Genomic DNA, 20,000 nt, shown 5'->3' with positions numbered 1-20,000 from the left:
AAAATTATGTAAGGTTATTTCTATACTTAAAAAAGCAAACAAGAATGAAAAAGAAAATAAATTTACAAAATTAGCGTAAAGAAAAGACTGTCCATGAAAACTGAAAAAACACTGTCAGAGAACTAAGATACAGATATAGATAATGGATACAGGTCGTACTAGACTAGCAAAATATGCCAAGCAATGTGGCAACAAAGAACTAGAGCCTAAAACGAGGGAAAAAATCTTGTTAACTGCAATCTACTTTCTAAAGGCTCTTTAACGTACATATTCTTAGCTTGTTCGGATCTCCAGCGACCGTGGAGCATAAGTAATCTGTCGGAGCCATCAGATCTTGGTAGATTTTTGGCTATAAAAGTCGCTCAACCAGCCCTGAGACTATGAGTGCTGAAGCCTTTCGAATCTATACCTATGGCTGACAGGGTTTCTTAATTAGTTCCCTGGCCCTAGTATAACTAAGCATATTAGAGCACAATATAGGTAAATATTGGTTCTCTTGAAAAAACCGTACTGCCCTAAAAATATAAACTGAGGAGTTGGGAACGATTCTAGCGGAAGCAAAATAGTGACAAAGTGGAGCGTGGGGACAGGTAATGCCCCCAAGCTTGGAAATAAAGACTTTGTTGCCTTCCCTGTATTGATCGGTTTTGCTAGACTTGACGAGAATTTCTAAATACTCAGTATGTATTGTGAAGTCTACGGCCTGTAAATCCAATAACTCGCTTATCCTAAAGAGGCCATGAAAACCTAACACAAATAATAAGGCTGAACGTAAATCCTTAAGATTGCTATCTACGCGTGCAAATACAAGGCAAATTCGATAAATCATATCAGGAGTAACGGGCTCCTTTTTGTTGATGGATCTACTAAATAAACGCTTGCTAGCCTCAATAATATTGCGAGAAAGAGTGGTATCAACTGGGTTACCTAGGGGACCGTGGGGAATGATATCGTGCACCCACTTCAAAGCAGAAAAGGCCAAGGAGAGAACAGCGTATGAATTTTTGGCATCCTGGAGATACGAGAGATATTCTGATATCAAAAGACTGTCGCATGGGAGAGTAACAATAATACCCTTAGACCTCCAATACTTAAGAAAACCTTTATAATGAAGGACGTATTTTTTAACAGAGGAGTCAGCTCTTGAAGATAACAATTGCTGTACCATACGTTGTCTACGGGAACCACACATATCACCCCAGGTGGTAGCCTTCTGCAAATCCTGTCCAATGGTGAAGGAGTATCCCAGTCTTGGGCTGCTTGACAAAATCTTCAAAAAGTCCAGGTGTCTCCTCATTATCGATGATATCTACGTCATTGTTCTAACTTGCTTTGCTGGCTCCCGGAGGAGGTGAGAAAGGTGCTTTTGGCTTGCGTTCAGAAGCCGGTCCCAAATTTGTATCCACCCTCGTATCTTCTACAGTCGGTGCTCCAGTGCCCTTTTCTACCACATCGGAAACACGTGTCCGATTGAGAAGGCAATCGACGGCCTGGAAGAGAAAAAAGTAAAAGAAGGGCACGGAAACGAACGGGGAAAAAAAACGGAAAAACGAAAAATTAGAACACCACATAAGTGTACCTTTATAAAATAAACGAGAAACTAAATAGACGAAAAAAAAAAAAACAATTCCTCTGCAACAACCGCCGAGTAGCTTCTTCCGAAGGAAAATGCATTTTCCGTCTTTCTCACTGCGTTCGTACGAAGATGTGTTGTACGAAGATGTGTTGTCTCCGTCCTCGGTTGATGTCCTATGCTCTGGAGAGAACGGCATAACGAAAAGAAAACAATTCCTCTGCAACAACTGCCGAGTAGCTTCTTCCTAAGGAAAATACATTTTCCGTCTTTCTCACTGCGTTCGTACGAAGGAAAATAATTTTCCTTCTCCAGTATGCAGACGCATAAAATACACTACAACAAGGTAAAGGCAGGCAGAGTGCAAACACTTGCCTGTGAAATACAAAGAAAGGGCAAGGACAATACCTCGAAAAAGCATCCTGTCATCGTTAGTAGCGCGAAAACGAGAAGCGCCAAGCGACGAGTTTCTATCCCTGTCCTGCTTCCTTGACACATTCTGTTTCTTCTTCTTCAAGGCTCTTTCCTGTGCTTTACGAATTCGTTTCTCGTCTTCGGAGTCACTGGCAAGCTCCTCTGTCTGGTACTCTTTAACGGCGAGCCAACCTGCTTCGCTTTTGTCGGCGAGTTTGATAATCTTCTGCCGGCGTTTAAGATTCTTGCTTAGCTCAGCGACCTTCTCCTCTGCTTTTTCTGTTTGCTTGGCGGCTAAAAGTTCGGAGTTAAAGATAAATTGATCCTTGTTTCCCGCGAACTTCAACTTCTCTGCTTCGGCTACTCTGCTTAACTTTTGAGTCTCAGTCGCCGTACGGGACACGAGGCCGGACGAAAGACTTTCGACTTTCTCGTCTAGATAGTTCTTGAAACGTTCAAATACGTCTACGACAGTATCAGTATGAGATGTGTTGTCTCCGTCCTCGGTTGATGTCCTATGCTCTGGAGAGAACGGCATAACGAAAAGAAAACAATTCCTCTGCAACAACCGCCGAGTAGCTTCGCACGTGATGACTACCTTGACGCTAAATACTCTTATATACCTATCTGGGGTCTCCAGAGACCCCACGCGCTAACACCAATGTGTTAGCGCAAAGACTGGAATGCTCACGCTAAACTTCCGAAGGAAAATACATTTTCTACGACGGAATGGCTTCTGATGAATTGATGCCCAATGTTACAAAAGTTGTCAAGCTTCGTTTTGAACCAGGGGTTACGTCTATGCAAACGTTGGAAGTATAGCACTTACATTTCAACAGGCTGAATTAACTATGAGAGTGTGATGTGAAGTGCTGTTTTCCAGGTTTTCTACCCATGTAAACCATGTGAGCGTTAGCCCTACCAATGGAAATGGGCCCACACAAGGACAGAGAAAAAGTATGACCAGGGTGGAAAATGAACCCACGACCTTCGGGTTAGATCACCGCTGCTCTACCGACTGAGCTACAAGGTCAGACGGGAGCAGGTCGTGGGAACTGAAGATGTCAAATTCACGGCATTCCTACCCTGGTCAGAGTTTTTCTCTGCCCTTGTGTGGGCCCATTTCCATTAGTAGGGCTAACACTCACATGTTTTACATGGGTAGAAATAGCACTTCACATCAAACTCTCACAGTTAATTTAGTTTAGAGCTATACGCATCGCATCAGCTTCCATGCTCTGTAAGAGTTCCTGAATTAGATGTTGACAAGAACTTTTTTCTCACCTTGATTAGCAAGTGTTTTGATCTTAAGGCAAGCCAGCCAAAGAAAGGAGATAACCAGCCAGTCGAGAACAAAAGGGCGATAACGTCTCATGTTTGGAGCATCAGACACCATAAAGCCGGATAGGACTCTAAGAAAACTTAGTCGATCGCGAAAGGTTTGCCGCCCTTATATACGTTAAATGTCTTTTGAAGGCATCATTTATTCATCAGTCGGTCATGACAATTAAAGGAATTGTTTTTCTAATGATCTATATAAATTGAAAGAGGGCCCAAAGTAAATATGTTGTTTACTATGTAAGAAAACGATTACCTGGATGCGTCATACCGAGCAAACGATTTCGTCGTTTAAGCTTGTTCTGTCTTGAAACTGAGTACTTATGGTGGATGCCTAATTTGCTCATGTACATAGCGTGCAGGTTTCTGACATCCGATGACGCCACAGTTATTGCAATTAAAATTGGGCTGACGAATGGTGATATAACACCAAATTAAGATATAACCTCGTCAGTTATTTCAGTTTAGATTAGATCACCATCCTGACGGGAGTCTTTTTTATTCCTTGTGTGGGCCATGCCATTTCCATGTCTAGAGATATGCAGAGAATAATTCAATGTTTTAACAGGCGCTGCATTTTATATTCTCAGGGGTTTCAACAAAATCTGAATTTTTTTTCTTTTTCTTAATTTATTTTATTTTATTTTATAATATTTACAGGACGAACACTTACACTACTTACAATACTAATATTATACTTACATACATATACATTGCACTGCTCATACTTGCAGTATTTATACAAGCAAGCAGGACAAACACTTACACTACTTACAATACTAGCGTTATAATTTTTTTATTAACTTATTTGTTTTTTTTTCTTACAAATCGCTTCCTCTACTTACACGAATGTACTTACATTATTTACATTAGAATACTTGCGCTATTTACAAAACAATATTTTCACCACTGTACTTACCAATATGATACTTAAGTTACTTACAAAACAATTTTTACACTACTTACAATGCAGTGATTACACTACGACAGATAAGGTGACAGCACCCATTTTTTGTTATTCTACTATCACTGAAATACACAGCAGATCAAAACATTTGACTTGACAACTTAGTTAACAACGCAAACACAAACACAACTGCAGGTTCTCGCCCACGCCTCGCATCACTCAATCTGTATTTATTGATTAAAAATGTATGTTTTTAAAACAGGACCATTTCTTTTTGAAAACATGCATGGAGTTATTAACTATCGCAATTTTGTTTTCGATTTGTAAAGTATTGTAAACAAGCTGTTTATACATTTCAAAACTTGGTCGTGTTTCTTTCAGTTTACAGGTGTAAATATGATGTCTGGCGAGAAGTATCAGATGGTGTAGTAATAAATTTTTTGATTCAGTAACTATACCAAGAAGTATAGCCTCTGAGGGAACGAATCCTTCCGTATTGGAGGTGTTGTGTGCTAACCATTGAAAAAGTTCTTCCCAAAAGGATTTTGAGTATTTACAAATCAGGAATAAATGAGTTAGATTCTCAGTTTCTTCTCCGCAGAAAGTACAGAGAATTTGAAGTTTGCAGCTGGTTTAAGTAGAGCAACCAATTGTATCAACATGAAGTTTAATCTCAGGCCGCAGTTAGGTTTGAGAAAATCTGCCTTTTTTTCAATTTATTGAACAAAGTGGCCTAATTCTCGATTTATTTTAAAAATTCACCTATAGAGTCTAAAACCATTTGTTTCCGTCTTTTTTTGCGCGCTTTTCTGTTTAAACCTTTCTGAATTGTCACGAACTGTAATTGTTTCTTCAGTTTAGTGTTCGGAGGTTTGTTTTTTTCACTGAAAGGTTACATGACAATTTTAATGAAAAAGTCATGTTATCTTGACAAGTCATATAATGGCTATTTTCACCTGTTCCCTCCACGGGCATATTCATGTTTAGCGGCATATGAGTAAGGAAATGGAACAAAGTCGCAGTGGTTAACGGTTAGCAGACGGTCGCTTACTATTAGACCAAATAGCTGCTCAGTTTTATTAGAGCAGAGAATTTCGGACATTCCAGGGCCCGGTTACATGTTCGAAAGCCAATTAACTTAATGCAGGATTAACATAAACCAGTTTTGTCTCATACTTTTAACTATTTGGTGAAAGTATCTTTTGCAAGGTGGTTTCACCCTCAACTCTGATTGGTCCATTTGAATTTGACCGCGCGCTGGCAACACGACCGTTGTTGACTGCCCGGTCACAAGTCAACAACGGTCGTGTTGCCACCGCGCCGTCAAATTCAAATGGACCAGTCAGAGTTGAGACTGAAACCATCTTCCGAGTTTCCGTTGTTGACTGCCCGGTCACAAGCCTCTGAGGAAAGCCTAAGAGGTGAATTTTAAGGCAAAGTTTTCGTTCGTCACGAGTCTTTCGGCCGCCGAAACACACGTATTTGGAGTGAAATTTATTGGGCTTTATGGAACTGTTGTTTTTATTGCGATTCGGGACTTTTCCTGTTGAGGAGAAAACGATTTGTGGAGTGAGGTCTGGCCGGCGATGGATGGAGTTACCGGCCTGCCTATTATTTCAGTAACGGCCTTCCGGATCACTTCACTAAACGGCGTCAGAATGGCTCGAAACTCGCCAAAAGAGACAAGTTCGTCACACATTTGAGGTATAGGAAAACTTTATTTCAAATGAGATAGTTATTTACACAATTTTTTTACGATCGGTGATTTTCCCATACAATTCTCTATATATATACAAGCTGTCGCATACACCACGTATTTTCAGCTTGGGGAGCCTGTGCTTCTCCATGACTTTCCCTGACCTCTAAACAATTTTCACTGACTTTAAATGAGTTGAATAATCACATTTGCTTCAGCTTCTTTTGAAGGCCATCAATATTTTTCTCTTTGTTTTCGATCTCTCTGTGCTTTTAACAGGATTTAGTGCGCAAAATCTTGTGAACTGTTTACTAAAACTAACATTTCCTGACTTTTCACTGACTTTGACAATATAAAGATTTTCCCTGACTTTTTGCAAAATTTCCTGACTTTTGCGTGACCTTGAAAATGTTTTGGTTTTTCCCTGATTTTTCTCCAACCGGCGGTGGCAACCTTGGCTTTCAGATATTTTGCTCGGCACAATAGAACTTCATCAGCAAAATCTTTGTCAAAAAGGAGGCTCGAGATCCTTTTGAATCTTCCGTTATAAGACTATTAAGCGAAAACAGTGTTTGAACGGAAACTTGTCTTGTTGCCACGCATAATTAAGACTAGGTACTTGGCAATAGGCATTCTTCTCAAGGGTTCACCGTGATCAGCAACGCCTTTGTGGTAGCCCTGCTCAACCCACAGTAACCATTAACGGCAGTGAAAATAAGTAAATAAAGCCACGTAGAGTAAAAATTTGAAAAGGTTCAACTAATGCGTTGGTGATATGAGTCTGTTATGATAAGACCCTAATGAACATGAAATCACCCTTCCTTACATTTTACTTCCCACTCAGTACCCGGATCAACCGGACCAAATCATTCCTCTTTCAGTTACTGAATAAGGTTGCAACCCGCGGTGAAGAGGATAAAAGCGTTCAAACCGTCGCAAAAGACGGCTAACGGTTGCTACTAAATGTTTCTTTGCACTGAGTTGGTGGTCAAGTTTTTTGCTTTCCCTTCACCAACGCAGCTGATTCTAGTCTTTTAATTAATGACGGTCACCTGTCCACAGTTTTCCATTACCGCACTGGTGTCAACAAATTTTAAAACTATTGACATGCAGTACATATTTAAATTGAAGTTTCCTTGACAGAATTATTAAGTTGGCATGGCAGCTTTTGGCACTTACGATATACAGTGTATAAAATTTTCATAAAAATTTGAACTGCGGAGTTTGTAGGTCTCAGTGAAAGCGATCATTCCACTTATTAGAACCTAGCCGTACGACCAGGGTTAAAATTTTGGGAATTAGTAAACAATAGGAAGAAGAAATCGCGAACATTTTTTTAAAAAAAATCTATCGGACAGTCAGTTGTTATCAAACTAGACGAAAATCGACATTTTTGCCATTTGGGAAAAACCTGTGAGACAGATTTAACTTTTTTTTTTCTATACTTGATTATTTTTTCTTTCTAAGGAAATCCTAAGGTGCGGTCACACAGTTGGTTTAACGGTCTTCCAGACCCCCTCCAGGAGCTCGGTCTATAATGATTTTTAGTATAAATACACAGGAGTACACAGGTGATTATACAAAATCGCGCGCTCTCATTGGCTCACTATCTCGGATTATCAGCCGATAATCACCTATATAATATTGTCAAAAGATCGTAAATTAAATTGGGTAAGAGCGGTTTCAGAGTAAAAACAGTGAACGCTAGGTTCACATTTGTACACTCGCGTTGTCGTCTAAACCTCAAATTTGGTGATTTCACGTTGTTGTTATGAAGAGAACCGAAAAATAGTCGCTAAAATGCTTGGCGCACGTGCAGCACGATTATTTTTTCCTCTTTTAACCAATGATATTGTTGCTTTGTAGCGTTTACGTTGACGACCGCGTCGTAGATCTTAAAGTCGCTATTGGCCCGAGGTCGTGGCAGTATAGATTTTCCACAAGTCGAGAATCCCAGGAAAAAATGTTTTGGCGAGCGAAGCGTGATATTTCGGACGCGAAGCAGATGAGCAAGCGACGAAGTCGCGAGAGGTCGACCATCGTCCGCGCGCTATCTGCATGGGGCGGCCCATGAGACGAAGGACTTTTGAAAGGCTAGTGGCAGTACGGACCTAGCGCAGCAACTGCACACAGGCTCTCTGTGTATCGAATGGCGCGCGGTTAACAGCTGCATGGGAGGGGATTGGAGCTCCTTTTCCCCGCTCGCTCCAACTCCCCAGCTGTTGACCGCGCGCCATTCGACGCACGGAATGCCAGTGTGCAGGCTAGTACAAAAACGACAGAGGGTCCCGAGCAAGGGAGGTTAGTCAGTTGTTTATTGCATGTCAACGTTTCGTTGCGCGATCGGACACTTCACCGCTTGGCGAATATTCGAATATTCGAAATCTTTGTCTTTCATCAGCGAACTATGAACGGTAACCTTTTACGAGTGTAACTAATTTCCACGTGTTACATGTATAATTGTACTGCTATAATCACAGGTAACCCAGGCTCACTGTGTGTGCCGCATAGGTAAATATAGAGAACATATGAGGCGAAGTTTAGGTCTGAAAATTTGCTAGAAAATGGAAATAAAAATCGATAAAACTTACCATGTGGTGAGCTGTTGTTGTCTTTAATACGTACACAAAGTTTCGGGGAAAATGGTCCCCGTTCACCTTCCTTCATAGTGTAGTGACAAGGTAGGAGACGGAAGCCAGCTTAGGGACTCCAATCGACCCAAAACGAGGACGATTTTTTTTCGCGAAAATCGAATCCAGTCGCTAAATCTTGCAACACGCCAGGCTCGTGGAACATGAATTTCTCTAAACCATGAATCCACTGAAGCATCTCCAGGTAGCAACGCGAAGCCACCAGACTCCGTAAAACTTGTAAGTTAATCTGCTAAAATGGCGGCCAGAAAGCGTTGTACTCGCTAAGTGTCCAATTCAAAATGGCACTGAACTCTAGACGCCTGGTGACGAGTTCAATAAGTTCTGGAGGGAGGGGAGTCCCACATTGCTAAAAATAAAACTCACTGAGCAATCTGGGACCCCGCTCCCTCCAGGGGGACTTATTATACTCGTCACCAGGCGTTTTGAATTGGACACTTCGCGAGTACAACGCTTTCTGGCCGCCATTTTAGCAGGTCAACTTACAAGTTTTACGGAGTCTGGTGGCTTCGCGTTGCTACCTGGAGATGCTTCAGTGGACTCATGGTTTAGAGAAATTCATGTTCCACGAGCCTGGCGTGTTTATTTAGCGACTGGATTCGATTTTTGCCAAAAAAATCGTGCTTGTTTTGGGTCGATCGGAGTCCATAAGCTGGCTTCCGTCTCCTACCTTGTCACTATATTATGAAGGAAGGTGAACGGAGACCATTTTCCCCGAAACTTCGTGTACGTATTAAAGACAACAACAGCTCACCACATGGTAAGTTTTATCGATTTTTATTTCCATTTTCTAGCAAATTTTCAGACCTAAACTTCGCCTCATATGGTCTCTATATTTACCTACACACAGTGAGCCTGGGTTACCTGTGCTATAATTCCATCGTTCCATTGAATTATAGCAATACAATTCCAAAATCGTATTGCCATAATTCCACTTGTGATAATCGTCCTAAATCAAATAATTTCCAGAGCCTAAAAGGATCGGGAAATTATTTGATTTAGTATAAAACGCGCGTGAAATTATTCCTAAGTTTCATTCGTCACCATTTGATTACCCACACTAATTAAAGCAGTTTGTTTTGTGGCGATGGCCTAGTTGCTTAATTAATTAAGCTCCCTATTTGCCAAATGAAACCCAGGTTAATTTCCCGGCCACTTGCGCTGCAAAGAGTCAAAGAGGGTAAGGGACTGGCCAAACAGGGAATGTTTGGCGACCAAACAACATCAAACATTGTTATACAGCGATGTTTCTCGTGACGTCATCTATTGTTATTAATATGCCAACCAGAACCTAATTGGCTGTTGAAGCAATGACTTCTTTTGTTCCGTGGTTGGCTAATTTGAATATCAAAAGAAATGTGACGTAAATGTTTGTAAACAAGAAATATCGCTATAGCTTAATGACTCGTCCCGATGGAAACAGTTCATTTTGTTTCCCTCGAATTTCAGTGTTTCCCTCGGCTGCGCCTCGGAGAAACATTGAGATTCTCGGGAAACAAATGAACTGTTTCCCTTGGGACCAGTAATTAAGCGTTTATTGTTTGGTGACCAAACATTTTACCACTTGGCGACCTTGTTTGGTGGTGTTTGATCGTGTTAACTTTGGTTGTGTTTGATAAAATTTGAAAGGCCATCAAACATTCGATCAAACAACTTAAAACATTACTTTTGTTCTCGTGTTTGATAGGCGAACTTTTGTACGTTTGGCCAGCCGTATCAAACATGTTTGGCACGCGCGTGCTTACCACGCTTCCTCAGCCGCTTGTATCCACCTGTTTTTTTAACGTATTTGTGACCCATAGTTCAAAATGTTTTGACCATTTGGCCACTCACTTCAACATCAGCATGTTTATTTCAAATGCAAGATAACTTGCGAAGTTTCATAAATTAACGAATAGTGGCTGCAGGTGTACTGGTCTGCACCGCATGAAGTCAAAATTTTTTTTTTTCGTGTAAGACTTTGTTCAAATAAAACTCACCTTGTTGAGCGTCTGTATTGTTTTCAAGAAAAGCCAGCAACAGCACTGAAACCATTAGCCAGTTGAGAATGAAAAGGCAACAGCATTTCATACTTGGAACCTAGCAATATAAACATTCATGCATTGTACAACTTCCTTCACTAAGGGTTGGCCGGTTTTAACTTTTTGGAGTAATGAGCTGTAGTTATTCATCAGCCAAACTGGAAGTTCCAAAGTATACAACTGTTTTTCAAGCGATTATCAATAACATGAACGGTCACTATGAACAAATAAAGCCTAGAAAAAACATCCGACATTTTGTAAACATCAGATCAAGTATGAAAGGACGACTAAATTAGACACCTTTTTGCCAGATTGTTCGCAAGTTACTAAATAAGGTGCGATTTGGTCATGCAGAAAAGAAAAAGAACGCTTCACTTTATTAAGTTCACTCGTTAGCTTTATTAGAAAAGTAATAAATTGGATGACTATAATGGTGGTTTATGGTTCGTAATTTAGCGATGCAGGTGAATGATTACAATCGAAAATTTATACGGTAGTGAACTGATGCTTGTCCAATTCAATCCGGCGTAAACTGCTCTTACCTGATATCGCGTCGTGAGGTCTGAGCTTTAAGCAAACAGGATTCGACTTTACTTGCCGTAGAGTTTAAAGCTCTAAGATAAGTTGATTGTTTGGTTCTGTTTCACTTAAGAGTCAGGTCTTTGATGTTCGTTCTTAAAGCGAGAGATACAATAAATAACCAAATAACGCTTACCATTTTACCATAATTATGTCGCGCTCACATATGTTCGATTTCTGGGTTCTTAATTAAATTGAATTCTTGTGTACTTATTGACTCAGTGGGAGGGCCAGGCGGCCCCGACCACGACCGAAGGCCAAATATTTCCTGTCTCGACCGACCTAAACTCAGTCAAAAAGCATTTTATCACATGTATTCTTTAACCCAGTTATGAGTACTCAGAAGATGAAGTTTGGACAAAAAAGTTACGAGGTTGCACAAGAAATTTATCTAATACGTTGTTTGCATTTGATTTTCTGGCTGTGAATAAGTTGTATGTTTACAAGCGACGAAATCATCTAAAATCGCATCAAACAGAGCAGCACGTGTTCCTAACAGGACCGATGAATCGTGACGATTTGTTTTACTCAAGAGGCAGGTGGATGATGTTTGTTCTTAATGCGCATGACAACAAACTTCAAGATGGTACCCGAATATAAACAACTACCATTCATACCACATGTCAAGCCGCTTACATATGTTGATCGCTTGAGTTTTAAATCGCGAAGATATGGGACTGTTTCGTTTCTTAAGCATAAGTATATGTTCGTCTTGTTTTACTGAAAGGTCAATTTTTAATTAAAGCACACGGACGACAATAAACGGCAAGACTCGCGAATTTGAATAACGCTTACCATTCATACCATATGTTAAACCGCTCACATATGTTGATCACTTTGTTGATCTGTTGATTGCTTCGTTTCTTCATCATGGGGATATGTTGATTACTTTGTTCTGTTTTACTAAAATGTCAGATCGTTGATGTTGGTTTTTAAAGCGAGAGACAGTAAACCACAACATACCCAAATAACGCTTACCATTCTCATAGCATACGAGGATGGTAGGGCCAACACATGTTCGTGGCTTCGTTCTTAATTAAAGCGCGAGAATTGTCGATTGATGGCTCCACAAACTGCTGACCATGTTATGCAAAAGAGAACAAATAATAAATAAATAAACACCAGGTGCCGGGAAAGGGGGACATGGCAGTTATTATTACCACCATGCACTTTTCAACATTAAATGGTCAGGTTTTTAAAAGTCCTGTTGAAAAAGTACCAACTCCACTATTGCATTTCCAAGTGTGAATGAGTCAGTGCATTCCCCTTTCCCAAGTACTTCAAAGGAAGGATCCGGGGGTCACTAGCCGATTATCCAAATCGGTATTTGTTCACGTGAATGTGAATATGCACACTCTAAGCACATCTAACTAAATACGTGTACGAAAACCGGGTTTGGTCAACGCTTAACGTGTAGTATACTTTATTCTTCGGATAGCGACTTATCCACTGGATAAGTTATCGGGCCTTCGGACAACTGAGGCCCTTTGTTATTTGTCAAAGATTTGACAGGGGAGGAGCGGCATTTATGAGATTTGATGGGAATCTTCGGGATTCCTAGCTTGTGCTTTCTTACGACTTAGATTTTGAATCGGGTTCAGAGCCTGGTTTTCACTTGAGACTCAAGGACAAGCAAAATACGCAGATGTATTAGCGAGGTTCTAATTAGAGTCTATTCTTGTAACATAAGGTACCTATGATCATCAAGCTCTGTTTGTCACGTTAGAACCTTGCGTGACTTAGCACGAATGCTTACTTGAACTTTGTACCGGCTCGGTAGGCCATTCGGAATTTACCTTGACACTGTTCTACGAGTCAGAATAAGTGATCGTAAGCCTTTTCTACCTCTTTTTAAATACGATATACATAAAGATATATGGTGAGTTACTTTAGAAACGAAGCCCCTTTACACATATTCTTTGTTTCTATTTCATTTCGGAAACTATTGGATTGCAACATTTCCAACATGGCGCGCTATCATCATTGGAGACTTCCTTCACGGGGTGCCTAATGGCTTACAAACTGCAAAACAGCAAGACATGAACAATAAATATCGTCTATCCATTTCAGCGTCTGTAATCAAACAATCAGAAAGCTACTTATGTTCTATTTGTTTGTGGCATTTTGTATTTAGTAAGTCGTAAACAATCACAAACGATCAGGTTGCTCGTTGCAGGTATCGCAAAATATGGAGTTTAGTCAAGATTTCCACGTACTGTCCCACAGACATGGGACCCCGTTTACACGCGTCCGGATATTTTCGAAAACGGAGACTTTTCCTTCCTTTTTGCGTTCGTCCACCCCAATGCGGAATTCGAAAACGCTCTCCAGAGTGTAGATTTATGAAAAACGGAGGTTTATCGTATTTGTGTGGACGAATACGATGACCTCAGAGGCTCATGATATCATACAGAGCGCACGCGCAGGCTTCAATGCTCTGTAGATGAAGGTTAGCCAATCTCGTCCCCAGAGTCCGCTTTTCTTGTGTTCAGCACCAAGAACACGGACTGTCTGGCCACTTCCAATTATGCACAGTCGTAGTGAAGGTCCGTTTTTGTAACCGTTGACAACCGCTGTTGTTTCAAATTTCTAAGCGTGTGTAGACGAGCCGGAAGTCAGTGATGTGCTGACTTATGCCTTGGAAGCGGCCCGAGTCCGAGTTCTTGGCTGACCAAAAGAAAACCGGGTTCTGCGGACGAGATTGGAGGTTAGCGTTTTCCAATCGTTTTCGAGTATTCATGTGGACGGGCAAATACGATTCGAAAACGCTACGTGTGCACGTAGAATTTTGATATACCGTGGAGGAAAAAATCTCTCTTTTCGAAAATATTCGAAATCAAGAAAATGACAAATGTCCATCATGTTCACGTTCAATAGGCCATTTCCGAGTTCATGTGTCCCTCATCTTCAAAGCGAGTCTAAGTGCGAAGTTTTTGTGATGGTAATTAGCTCTGTTTTACACATGAATGAAAACTAATTTTCATAAGAAAAACTTCGTACTTAGACTCGCTTTGAAGATAAGGGAGACATGAAATGGCCTATTTTGCATTGAATGGACACCGAGTCTAAATGCGACACGAGGTATTTCGGGAACAACCCACAAACAGGGGATCTGGCCCAAACAAGGAAAGGGAAAGATCCATAACTAGAAAGCGCCTATGTATCAACCGAATCGTTTATCGTTCTGTTGTCGAACCTTGGGTTTTTTTCTGTGGTCACTCTTGAGACCTGAAAATGACGGTTCTTGCGAAATGGAGAGAGAAAACCCTGAAAACGAGGTATTTTTGATAGTGTCCACCAAGGCCGGCGGGACCATCGCATGAGAAAACGAAGGGAGACATCGGAAAGGCAGATTCCAGGACTTCCGGAGTTCATTAGTACTAAACATGGTGGCTCTCAGAAGCCGATTACATTCGAAGAGTCTCTACGTAAAGCTTTATGGGACCTCAACTTAGGGAATGTGTCCTTTCATGTCGAACAGAAAGAACCAATAAGTAATATCGTAGTTTTAAACAAAGACAATCTGATCATTTTTGATCATTTTATTTTTCTGGTGCTAAGGCCCCGCCAACTAAGAGAAACTGTGGGATCTGGGAACGAGAATGAGAGTTGCATGCGCAAATGAGTTGTGAACTTAAATGATGGCGCACATGAGTTTGGAGACATGACGTCAAATATACAGGAATGGCGCTATGTATGGTTATGTAGGACTGTGTGGCCCTATGCTATGTATGGAACGGAATGTGGTGTTTTTGGTGGAATATTTATTAAAAACTGAACTACGGATATCAGATTGCCAGAATTTTCATTAGCTTGCCGGAAACAGGCTATCAGTTCTTAGTATCACCCAACTAGTGGACTAATGCAAATGCTGCATTTTGATTGGCTAAGCTTCTAGAGGACTATTTCGAGTAGCGAAAATGGTGACGCTTTCTTTCGTTTTATTCTCAAATAAAGATTTCTTCAACTTGCATTTGCTAACTTTATTATTGCCTTTTCTGTCCGACTATTCGGGTGATACTCAAACAATTAGACCCTTCGCTCTCAAAGGCCACGGGTCAATAGCCCATTCGGCTTCGCCTCATGGGCTATTGACCCGTAGCCCTTGCGGGGTGCGGGTCTATTTGTTAAATATACCTGCTGTTCCTAATATAGTCAAGGAACACGTCAGCAATAAAGCGAACTGAAAACAATTTTGCAGTTCTGAGAAATAATGGCCGACAAAGGCCGTTTTGGAGGCAGAAATCGATCCTTCAGTGGAAGAGCTGATGATCCTGGAGTATCTAATAAAACAATCATTCTACCCGGGCTTGCTGGATATAAAATGATTATAACCAACTGCGCCTCGTTGGTTATCTATTATTAGTATAATTTTCAGCGGTGAATATAAGAATTTAGTATAAATACACAGGTGATTATACAAAATCGCGCGCTCTCATTGGCTCGATAAAAAAAAAGATAACACAATTAGCCAGCATGCCAGGCTCTTCCACTGAAGCGTCAATGTTTCGACCGCATGCCATTTCAACGCAAGAGCCTGCTTGCAGGCTAGTTTTGTTATCTATGAACTGAATTTATTACCAAAGCTTAAAAAAGGAAAAGACCTCAAAACGGGACAGGACATTACAAATTAAACGTGTGAACATGTGAGCCAAAGGGCCACTGCTGGCACGACGTCTGGGTGACCCCTCAAATGGTCTAAATGACCTCCCACTTGAAAAAATTAACCGGAATACTGCAATTCAATACCACCCAGCTCATTGCCTCCTTTTTTGTGTAACACGTACCACAGGCAACCTAGTTTACACTTATAGAGTGTCTAGTTTTTTCCTAATATAAGAAAAATGTGGCTGTTGACTGGTTCATCCTGCAGTAACTTTCCCTGTTGGTGATTATCACAGCTATGATGGTGGACTGAAGCAGTTACATATGCCACCATCATTATGTACATTAATTGTCATTGTGATCTTTGTTTCAAGAAATATCCTGAAGCAAATGCAGAGCTACTACAGAATTTTGGTCGATCTGTCTGTACAGGGCCATCACATGCAAATTAGTCAGAAGCTTTTGACCGACGAAGCCGATATCAATAAGAAATAAGTGACCTTGTAATGTGTCACTTAGCTGCAAATGCTTTTGTATTATTTAACAGGCAGGCACAAAATTTGGACCGGATCAACTCGGATTGCTCAGCTGGGATTCATAACGTAAAAAAATGATAAGGCCTTAAGAAATCACGCTGGCCCTAACCCTAATCACTGAAACGAGCTTAGGCTTAATCAACAAATTATTGCTATATTGACTGTGAGTCCATTGACTCATGACTCATGACTCATTGACTCATTGACTCATTTGACTCATAAAACATGCGTTCTCTAACTTTTGTACCTATCCCTATTTAACAGCCTGCTGACTTAGCTCACCAGAGCTATCACTATAATAATGATAATGATGATGATGATGATGATGATGAATCAAGATGTGGGCAGTGGCGAGATGGACTTGGTCCATTCACTGCTTTTGACTGTATAACAATAATAATTTTTTGATTCATGTTAGAATCGACTGATAACAGTTTTAAGTCTTTTTTTTGGTTTGTTTGATAAATACAATATATTTTTTAGGATTTTAGATCTAGGGTATTTATTAGTGATCCTTTAGAGGAGCAGTTTGAAACTCATGAATAATATCTTGAGACTGCATGTAACATTTAAGCAGAGAATAGATATTCTAAAATTAAGCATTTATTTCTCAGCATTTGATTATTGAATTAGGAAATTTAAAATAATAATTTTAATTATACTATGTAAATTATTATGATTGTATGAGGTATTTTGGTCATTTTACACAATGGCCTAGAGGCTACATCAATGCCTTCTAGTGCCTAACTTATACCAGAGCATACACATGTTTCATGGCTGGTACTTTTTACAGGTCACAGGTCATTGTTTTACCAATACAGAAAGTATGCTAAACATGCATAAAGGCTAACCTTAGGCCTAAACAAAAGGTTTTAGGGTCAAGGTTAGGGTTTAGGGTTAGGGTTAGGCCTAAGCACTCTCTGAAATTTTAGCTTTCATTTTATGGTTTAATTAACTGCACTAACTCGTTGACTCATTGACTCATTGACTCATGACTCATTGACTCATTGACTCATTAATACTTGACACTCCAAAAGTTAAACCAGATCAACTCAGATCGCTCATCACCTTGGATCACGCAAAACAACGGTTTCGTAAGCCAAATCTATTCGACATTTTCCCCAATTTCACGAAGGTTAGCTTAAAGATTTAGGGATAGGGTTAGGGTTATGTTTCAATAAACTGCATAATAGTAACAATAATCATAATAGTGAACTTTATTTAAATTGCACCTAAACTCAAATATTTTAAATTTACAATGCTGATCTCCCCACCGAAAGCAAATTAACATATTTGACGATTCTTAACTCAAATGTTTGCCCCATGCCTCTCACATCACGGTCCTGGGTCCAAATTACTGCTAGTTCTGCCAAGTTTACATGCACTGGTGGTAAGTGGCTTGCACGGGACAAAAAGAGCGAAATCCTGGGTAACAGTGGTGACATATGTTTGCTTTGGAATTATGGGGAGATTTATATTAGGAACAAAAATATTTGGGTTTAGGTGCACTTTAAGTGTTAAAAGTAGTTAGTGCTGCACTAATTGGGGACACTGAAATGAAATCAAATTGTAACTTATTTCAAACTGTAGGTTCGTTTTTCAGGAGAAGGGAAAACCGGAGTACCCAGAGAAAAAACCTCTCGGTGCAGAGTAGAGAACCAACAAACTCAACCCACGTGTGATGCCAAGTCTGGTAATTGAACCTGGGCCACATTGGTGAGAGGTGAGTGCTCTCACCACAGTGCCATCCCTGTTAAAAAATTGGGTATCCAAAAGTGGAAAAGTGGCCAAATTTAGTTTTGGTTAATGATTATTAGACATTAATTATCAAACTGTACTAGTAGCTGAGTATTTTCACTTCTTTACCCCACCAAAAGAGTGGGCTACTTTCTGAAGCTCAAGTCGTAAGGAATCTTCCAAAACGTTTACATTTGTTATGAGTGAGCAACATGAATGTTTGATCCTAATTCCCAGTAAATAAGAGTACATTAACACAGTGATCTGTATTATTGTCTGCTTTCACAGATGTTTTCTTTCATTTTAATTCAGGAGTCAGGGTGGTGTATTGAAAAAAGGAAACCTCAGATATCAACTCAAGACAAGAAAGATAAAATAATCTTTGAGACTAGGGGAAATAGACAGTTTAAAGAATAACTAAATGTGGCTTGTTGACCTGTGGCAAGGCTTTTGGAGAGCTGTAAGCAGTACTAGTTAGGTAGATAAGGTCTATAATACAGTTGATACACAGGCTGGCACATGCTTCTACTATGCAAGTTGTATTTTCATACACTTTACGTTCACTGAGATTTCAAGACACCATGAAATTTCGGCGTTGTCAAGAGAGATGCATTATGGTGCATTTTCATTCACGTGACCAGCAGCCATATTGGATTCCTGAAACAAAAGAAAGTATTTGCACAAAAATACAGTTCAATTCCCTAAGGATTAGTTTGGTACACCATCATAACCGACATTTCTTTGTTTTGGTACACCAACATGGCCGCCGTGACGTCATGTGAAAACAATCAATACATGTATCTTTGTTTTAAGCAATTCAAGAGTACATCTACATGTACATTCAAACACTAAGGCACAAGGACACAAGAGTGCATAAAAACACCACGGTACAGGCACACAAGAGTACATACACTGAGACACAGGCAAAAAAGAGTACATTTACATGTACATACAAACACTAAGGCACAGGGACACAAAGAGTACATACAAACACCATGGTACAGGCACACCAGAGTACATACACTGAGACACAGGCAAACAAGAGTACATCTACATGTACATTCAAACACTAAGGCACAGGGACACAAGAGTACATACAAACACCACGGTACAGGCACACAAGAGTACATACACTGAGACACAGGCAAAAAAGAGTACATTTACATGTACATACAAACACTAAGGCACAGGGACACAAGAGCACATACAAACACCACGGTACAGGCACACCAGGGTACATACACTGAGACACAGGCAAACAAGAGTACATCTACATGCACAGGTTTGCAAATTAGCTGCGCATAATTTAACCAGAGGATTTGATTCGTTACCTTCTTTAAAAAAAGGTGCGTTTTTTGCAGGATCAAGGACAAAAATACGGACAAAAACATTAAACAAAGGAACTTGTCGAGTTTTATAACCATCTTCGTGCATTAACTTTTTTTAAAAAGAATCATCATTGCTAAGTGTTTTTTTTTTAAATTATTTAATGAAGGTTTTTGCAGAGATTACAACGGTAATGCGTAAAGACAAAAAATAAACACTTCGCAGTAACAGCTAAAAAAGAAAAAAGAAGACGTGCAAGATCCCACATGACTTCTCTTTACTCAAATTATAGTTTCCGTTTAAGGGGGTTTAAAGAGGTTAGTTTTGCAACACTGAAGGAGGATAAGAAACTTGAAAACATTATTAATCTGGGAATTGTTTCTCGCATTTTACATGTCCCATGCATTGATTATGAGAAGACATTTATTTTGTTTTCCCATCATGAATTATTAATGAATTTAATAATATTGTGCCCTTCTCCATTCCTTTGTGTGTTTCATTTTTAAAAATTTGTTATCTTTTTAAAGTTCGAGTACTTTTTGCTATATCTGGGTTGCACTGTTAATATCAGCCAGTTACTGTACTAAAACTTAACTAAAAATTTACTGCTCACGTGC

General features: G+C 40.0%; 4 protein-coding genes across 4 annotated transcripts in view; 1 reads left to right on the top strand and 3 right to left on the bottom strand.

Moving 5' to 3' along the window:
* The window catches only part of LOC138029391 (protein kinase C-binding protein NELL2-like), a 19,193-nt gene extending 7,894 nt beyond the window's left edge, over positions 1-11,299 (bottom strand). Inside the window, exons 1-2 of the mRNA XM_068877143.1 lie at positions 11,143-11,299; positions 10,559-10,658 (exon numbers count right to left, since the gene is read on the bottom strand). Coding sequence (XP_068733244.1) covers positions 10,559-10,649 — 91 coding nt within the window. The 5' untranslated portion in view covers positions 10,650-10,658; positions 11,143-11,299. The remainder of the gene's footprint in view (positions 1-10,558; positions 10,659-11,142) is intronic.
* The window catches only part of LOC138030343 (PCI domain-containing protein 2-like), a 282,269-nt gene that overhangs the window by 183,122 nt on the left and 79,147 nt on the right, over positions 1-20,000 (top strand). The gene's annotated exons all lie outside the window — the stretch shown is intronic.
* The window catches only part of LOC138028301 (dynein axonemal heavy chain 1-like), a 201,745-nt gene that overhangs the window by 115,946 nt on the left and 65,799 nt on the right, over positions 1-20,000 (bottom strand). The window lies entirely within an intron of this gene.
* Positions 1,316-2,683, bottom strand: LOC138030163 (uncharacterized). The gene is made up of 2 exons (XM_068878043.1): positions 1,982-2,683; positions 1,316-1,490 (listed from the first exon to the last, which is right to left on the bottom strand). The coding sequence occupies exons 1-2, from the start codon at positions 2,523-2,525 to the stop codon at positions 1,378-1,380; spliced, it is 657 nt and encodes a 218-aa protein (XP_068734144.1). The 5' UTR covers positions 2,526-2,683; the 3' UTR covers positions 1,316-1,377.

Source organism: Montipora capricornis, chromosome 13, assembly GCF_036669925.1.
Source record: "Montipora capricornis isolate CH-2021 chromosome 13, ASM3666992v2, whole genome shotgun sequence".
Classification (NCBI taxonomy): domain Eukaryota; kingdom Metazoa; phylum Cnidaria; class Anthozoa; order Scleractinia; family Acroporidae; genus Montipora; species Montipora capricornis.
This window is presented reverse-complemented; position numbering and strand designations above follow the sequence as displayed.